This window comes from Macadamia integrifolia, chromosome 3 (genome assembly GCF_013358625.1).
Source record: "Macadamia integrifolia cultivar HAES 741 chromosome 3, SCU_Mint_v3, whole genome shotgun sequence".
NCBI lineage: Eukaryota > Viridiplantae > Streptophyta > Magnoliopsida > Proteales > Proteaceae > Macadamia > Macadamia integrifolia.
The window spans coordinates 30741221-30748854 of record NC_056559.1 but is presented as its reverse complement, the minus strand read 5'-3'; the positions used below and the strand labels follow the sequence as shown (position 1 = coordinate 30748854).

The window sequence follows — 7634 nt, the reverse complement described above, 5'->3', positions numbered from 1 at the left end:
AGAAAACGAAAGAGAAAGGAGAGAGAGAGAGAGAGAGAGAGAGAGAGAGAGAGAGAGAGAGAGGGTATATTAGGTACTTCACACCAGTTGCAAGGGTATTTTAGTATTTAAAAAAAATATATATTACTTAACATCAGCATATAAGGTATATTCTTTAACAGTGACTGACGGTAGGGGGTCTAAATCTAATTTGGTGAAAAAGAGGGGGTGTTCCTATAATATTGGAATTCTTCAAGGGGTGGCGCTGTAAATTACCCTTATTTTATCTATAGGAAAAATTGCCACTTTCACTGAGTTTCACAGCTTAGTGTAGGTTAACTTATCTTAATGATCCACTTATTTCTATCACATGGTAAAATGATGTGGTAATTCTAACTATTTGATCGGGAACCAACAATTAGGGAAGACCATTTGCTAAGTTCAAATTTTAAATTAACCATATACTCCCCCATGTATTGACATGCATCACATGTAGGTCCATGTATGCTAGCAACACTTTGATCATTGCTGTAGATTTTTACATAGCCTCGAATTTTCAAAATTTTATATTGACATTCGTAAAAATTCATTTAGATTAAAAGTTGACATGAGAGTAGCAAGGTTTTGGTAATCGGGATAGGTCTCGACTAATTATAGTCTATTATTGATCCAAATCAGCCTGCCTTGGTTTTCTTCTTCAAATACCATTTTACCCTTGGTCCATACTGCTCGGTCTATTGATATAGGGTTTGCCAAGTCCACATCCTTTGCAACAAAGGTAAGGTGTGGTGAGTATCGGACAACTGAGAGCAATCTAGGCATGCGCCCCAAGAGGCTCTTAATCACTCGATCCTCATTGCACCTGTGCAGCGCCTACAAATGATTTTCACCCATTCGGCCTCTATCGATATTGATTCCTCAAACCATGGTGAGTGGTGGACTTACGGGCTGTCTGGCTACAAACCTCATCCAATATTCCATGTGGCAGATCTTTAGATTGACTAATATTTTATCCTTATTTATAAATTAATGGTGAAAACTTGAGAACAATACTCAAGATTTTACTAGGATTTTTTTTTTTTGGGGGTAGGAAAATATCTATTCATTGTGATAGAACACGTAGATGATAACTTACAAGTCTCTATCAACCATGGAATGGAATTTGACGAGACCCTCGCTCACAAATTGGATAGGGCCTTCTAAACTAAGAAATCCGCTAAACAATTGAAATCCCTAGGAATATGAATGAACTTACAATAGCTAAAATATGAAGATCAGTGAAAGATATATGAGCTATTAAGTTGGGTAAAGAGAGGAACTGCAAGGGCCTTGATTCTGGATGTATCTGATAATGTCCTTGTTATCTAAAATGGACTACACTCCTATATAGATAAAGCTCGTCCCACTCCCACTTATGTCGATGCTTTTACAATTCTACTAGTACTGCATTAACCCTTATACTAGTATAGGAATTAGAGTGTCTTTCAGGAACCCTCTTATAGCCCACCACCCTCCCTCCTTGAAATTTCAACCAAGTTCAGTCCAGCTGGCACCTCATCTGTAGGCCACACAAAAAATGTTCCATCCAAGATCCTTTACTATATATCTGCTAAAAGATAGAGACAAGGAAGGATAGATAGATAGATAACAAAGAGAAGGCCTCATCATCAAAAGCAAATAAGCATCACTCCTCTTGGTTGGAGTACATGAGAGTAATATTGTGAGAGATCAGATAAGTAGTCCTTTTCCTAAAGCTTTGTTCATCCTTTTCATGCATTCGACTCGTGATTTAGCTGATGGGAGCTTTAAGGCATTCTGAAAGCCCTTTTGTGATCTACAAGTGGCGGGGTGAGAGTTGATCGGTTAAGCACAGCTGGGTTTTTTTGAGTATGTCACGGGAAGTGAAAACTTCGCTAAATCATCAAGAAATGAATGGAAAAAGATCCTCTTCAATTATTGGGCCGTTCAAATTAATCATTGTACGATTGTTACTGGACACTCTAGAGAAGAATCTTATTCCAAACATGTATCCAAACCATGGTTTCAAGTATTGATCTCGTATTAGCTGTATTAGATTGGTATCAGCTGAGACTGATCTCCGATTCCTGATCGATCTAGATTGGTGTTCCACATCGTTTCAAGGATAAAATGGTAAAAAAATAGTATTTTTTAGAAAAAGCATGGGTAAAATAGACCTATACCCATCGATCCGATTTGATCTGGATTGATATCGGCAGATATCGATATCGATTGCAAACATGTATTCAAACCATGCTTTCAAGTATTGGTCTCATATCGGCTGTATCAGATCGGTATCGGTTGAGACCAATCCTTGACTGATCTAGGTCGGTGTTCCATATCGTTTCAGGGATAACATGGTAAGAAAATAGTACTTTTTAGAAAAACCATGGGTAAAATAGACCTATACCCATCCCGATTGGTGTGGTATCGATACCATCCCCTAAATACTTGATCCAAACACATGTGTGCACATCCCAAGTGTCTGAGTCCTTCCTGCCCTAAGATCACTCTTTGATCCATTGGTTCTATGGAGAGGAGCCGGATTTGCTTATTCAAGACCTCCTAACTGTTGGATAGCTAATTGGGTGGCCAATTAATTGGAGAGAGAGAGAGATACCAATAATTAATAAGCTAAAATTAGCACCTTGTCATGGTGCAATCTCAAGGTATGTTTTCGTTTATTTATTTATTAATTACAATTATGCAAATGTCAAACTTTATATTTTATTACTTCTATGATTTAGTAAACTATGCTTTCAAACAATTCTAGTAGATCTAGCTAGTGTCTAATATCAAGGATCTGATCCTTAATTAAATGTGTTTTTTTACTTAATGAAATGCGTTTTTTTATCTTAATTTTTTTATAAATGTATAGATGGTGATAGAATATCTTAATAATTAAGATTTAAGATCATTCAAAGTATCTGGGATTTATAGTTACTTGTCTCTATACCCCCTATTATGATTCCTGATAGTATCGAGGTAACATATATAAATTATAGAATTCCAAATATTACTAATTCACACAATTGAAAAGGTTCCTTGGATTGATATGACATTAACAATGCAGAGAAGGTGTTCAGTCTTTATCTGTCTTCTTGGTACTACTTTCTTTCCTCTTAGTAAAATGAAATCTCAACTATTTTTGTCTAAGGTGGACGATTTAGTGAAGGACAATTTTTTGTTTCTTCTTAAAATTAAGGTGAATTATTATTGTCAACCCCCACATAATTTTATTATAGACACACTGCAGGGAAATCCCATAACAAGTCTAAGCACCAAACTAAAAGAGTGAGCAAGAATTTTCCCTAAAACCCTAAATATCAAAACAAGTAGCATTTGAAACTATGTAATGGCATCCATCACTAATCCCTCATTTGGTGTTTGTGATTTGTGGGACCATTCAATAAATAAGGCACCACTTGGAATTCCACATATCAAACTTAATTAGAAACACATCTCAACTGTGTATATCATGTATCAGACTCTTTTCTTTGTATTTCTAAATGGTCTGAATGTATTAAGAGAATAAGAAAAAGATTTCTTAACCATTTCTCTAAACTTGTATTTTGATATATGGCAAGTTTAAATGACATTGGAGGTGAGTAGCAAATAAATTTTTTTACCGGTAAAGTGAGAGGAATTGATCCACTAACTAAGCCTCATACACACTCTTGAAAATAACTTACTTTGAAAACCTTTTTTATTTTTTTGTATCCCGACTTAAGAACTCCCAATGAACAATCAAAAGAAAGTTACATGTTCTAAATATACCTGTGAAAATGCCATTTAGACAATCTCTTATTTATTTATTAGGTTGAGAATACTATCTGTAGGTATAGATACAGGCTAACGGACATGACCAATAGTAAGGCGTGCACAAGCATCTTCAATGCAAGACAATACGATCTTTCTATACTTATTGCTTCTAAATGTAAATGCATACTAACGGGTAACATTTTTTCTTCCTTATTTATTTGACTTGTTAAGCAGTTATCATAAAAATTTATGTTATTGTTAGAAACACATGAATACTTGCTGAAGTATTTGGCAGAACAACCAGGAAGGAGAATGGATGACCTAATGTGCTGACCCTATATGTCTACAAGTACATGCCCATGGTTCAAGGTATAATGCTTTAGCGCCTTTAAGACACACTCCTCTTGGTTGTTAGATTAGATTGGATTAACTTAGATGGGATAGGTTGAGATGAGATCTAACCGTCCATAATGGCATGAGGTGTTCATTTATGGACACTTCAAAATTTTATTTTATAGTTAATATAAAATAGAGTATGGAATCCAAAAGTCATTGATGTTGGGAAATGTGCCATAAGTAAATCCAACTACTACCATCATCAAACTCCTTAAGTCCAAGCTTTGAGATCTCATTGACCAAAATAGTCTCCCAAAGGAATTAAATGAATTGTTCATATTTAAAAGTAAACTTCTTTGACATATAAAATTACTAAATTATGTATCCCAGGAAGCCTTAGTTGAAGGTAACTAAGAAGTGGACATTGGAAGGTATTTTTGTTTTTTGGGGGGTGGGGGTTGAGGGTTATTATCCATCTAATAATTATTAAGGAGACAGATTGCTAAAATGTCGGAGTATAATTTCTCATTAATGAAGGGATGGGTGATCGAATCAACTAGTAAAAAGCATTTAATAGAAAAGAGTGGATATGTATAGGAATATCAAATATGCATACTAGGGTCACGAGCTTTATAGAATCACTACGAGCACAAAAACACTTCTTACTTGATCAAGTGGTTATTGTGCCAATGGAGGGACATCCACACAAATATCCAATAAGGGAACTAGTTGGTTTTTTACCACTTCTATGTTTGGAAGTAGGGGCACCAACAAGGTAAGGATCTTTTATAGATAAATGAATTACAAACTTTTAAGAGTTCTATTTGTGTAAAAAAAAAACAAATTAATAGATAAGCACTTGATTTCAACATGTAAAAATTAGGAACCAACAACAATATCCAAAACTTTATCCTGACTACATGGAGATTCCAAATAAGAATAAGTGCATGGATCTATACGGGTTATGACTAATTATAATTATAAAAATTAAAAATCATAATTTTAAATTGCGGGCCAATCTTGAGTCAGGAATGGAGTCAGGAATTGATATCGTAACAAGGGCAAAATCATTAAAAAAATCCAATTGTTCATGAAAGCAACGGTGAGTTTGTCTCATCAAGGCCGATTGCCAACGGTAAGATTGCTGACCAATCTTGAGTCAGGATTGCTAAAGATCCTCCAATTACCATTTTGGTATTTGCAACCGCTTGTCATTTTGTTATTAGTTATTAGAGGTTATTAGATAATAGGATATTCGTTATTAGAGAACGTTACTGAGAATTAGTCAGTTATTAGAATTTGTAAGGATAGTGATTGACTCCTTCCCCTCTCTCTCTCTCTCTCTCTCTCTCTCTCACACTTTCACCTCACTTCGGCACTATATGCACACACTCTCTCTCTTCTTTTTATTATTATTTCTGGAAATCGTTTTTTTGCTTTATAAGATCCTTCACGACCTCAGTCGTAGTAATTAAACGAAAAAGGGTAGTGGAAGCGGCGAGAAGCAAACAAAAGCAGAAGTGACCCAACTAGGAGGTTTTCTTCATTCTTTCTTCACTGAAACCCAGTCTAATGGTTTTTTGTGCTGAATCTGCTTCTGGTTCTGGGTTTTAGAGAGAGATGCAGAAGCGTAGGTATAAGACCTTGGTACTGCTGCGAACGGTGTTAACGTTTTCAGTATGCGTTATAGCTCTACTGGCTCTGTTCTCTGTACATGTTGCTCCTTTCTCCAATGACCTGACACTTTCCGAATCTTACAAGCTTCCAACGGTAATCCCCCACTCAAATCTCGACATTTTGTTTTTGTTCCTCTTTTTTTTGGAAGTTATTATAGTAGGTCTCTGTATTTCTGTTAATTTCTTACTTTTCTTGTAGGATTTTGAGCTCTCCGAGTTGTTATCAGTTGCAGATTTGGGTTGTGGTTAGGGTTTATTTTCTTGAAGAGTTACCTCTTTCTATTCTTTTGCAGTTTGATTCTTTGAATCGGCCAATCTATCTCGTCATTTTACCTCTTCTTTGCTTTTCACATTCTCAAACCTTTTTTCTTAAGAAGCTTCCCCCTCCCCCTCCCCCTCCCCCTCCCCCTCCCTTTTTTTCTCAAATGATTCTTGTGAAATTATAGTCCTCACTACTCCAGGTATCCACATTCTTTTTTCCTTTCTTGGTATTATCCCATTTTAAGTATCCACTTTTATTGGCAACAGGGGAATGGTTTTCTTGTCTTGTCTAGTATTTTAATTATAATTTTTATTTAAAAAAAAAAATAAGAAAATGGAAATTGGACTGTGATAATCCTCACATGTAGTTGTGCTGATCTAGAATCTGTTCTTATAGCAGCAACATGAAATTGGGCACCAGAGGTGGCTCAATGAGCTAAGCTGGATGCAAGAGTTATCGCCGCCCCAATTGTCCAAAGCGCCTCCGCCTTTGCATAAGGTTTTTGTGTTCTCTTTATAAATTTTTTGAGATGATTCATATTGTGATTTATGGGTATAGGCTTCTACTTCTCTTTGTTATCTTTTCCAATTTTAAAAAAGAAAAAGAAAAGAAGAGAACTTAGATTTCGTTTCATTTTATGTTTTATGCTTGCCAGTTGCCTCCAGATACCGAGCTGTTTAATCCTCTGGTGTCCTATCGATCAAAATGTTTAGATCTAGATGTGATTATTGATACAAAGTAGTCATACATCTTTCATGTTTTCACTCCTTTAGACTTGACAGTTGAATGGTGCGAGGGGAATTTTGGATTCTGAGAAGTTGTGGAAGCAACCACGTAATCGTGATTTCGTTCCATGTGTTGAGCCTAGTTCATCCTATTCATGTAAGAGAATTGCTGTAATGGATTAATTTGGTTATGCAGATATCCCTATCTTAAGTGCCTTTTCTGCCATTATTCATCAATGGAAGAACATATTTTCTTATTTATCCACTTATAATGTCCTCCTGCCTTTCAGTTCCTCTAGAGTCCCGAGGTTACCTGCTTGTTCACACTAATGGTGGTCTCAACCAGATGCGGGCTGGGGTCAGTACCATTTTATCACTCTTTCTGGATCTATACATGCACTTATATATCTACATATGTATATATGCATTCATATGAATATCATGCATGGTTCTACAACAATCAGTAGATGGGGACCTGTATCAGCCTGACCTGCAGGTTATACCATTTTCCACTTATAATGGTTGTTCTCAACCAGTTTGATTTTGATAGGGGGAAAATGGAAGATGGTTAACCTCAATGTATCTTATAATAGTTTTTATGTTTATTAAGGAATTGTGCATCTCTAGTTTTTTATATTTTAATTAGGGAAGGAAATTGTGCAGGCCTCATTCTTTGTATAGTTTATTTTGTAAATTATGTAGCACCACCATGTAAATTATCTGTGTTAAGAAGCCTATTGTTGTGGATGAGTGGTAAAGAGCTCAGATATGGGTTTAAGTCTTCTCACTTATAATGCTTGTCCTCAATCTGTTTATGAAAGTTCTCTCTGCATGCATGCGCACAAGTACACACAATTACATTTTTTTTTTTTTTTT

The 7634-nt window shown here is 35.7% G+C and overlaps 1 protein-coding gene across 2 annotated transcripts in view; it reads left to right on the top strand.

Annotated features, from left to right (window-relative positions):
• The first annotated feature begins 5546 nt into the window (after nucleotides 1-5546).
• Nucleotides 5547-7634, top strand: part of LOC122073473 (O-fucosyltransferase 7-like) — a 35673-nt gene continuing 33585 nt past the window's right edge. Inside the window, exons 1-4 of one of the 2 annotated variants that reach the window (XM_042638067.1) lie at nucleotides 5547-5865; nucleotides 6433-6531; nucleotides 6816-6915; nucleotides 7049-7116. In XM_042638067.1, coding sequence (XP_042494001.1) covers nucleotides 5716-5865; nucleotides 6433-6531; nucleotides 6816-6915; nucleotides 7049-7116 — 417 coding nt within the window. In that variant the 5' untranslated portion in view covers nucleotides 5547-5715. Of the gene's footprint in view, nucleotides 5866-6429; nucleotides 6532-6815; nucleotides 6916-7048; nucleotides 7117-7634 lie in introns of both variants that reach the window. The other variant, XM_042638066.1, reaches the window with a different exon arrangement.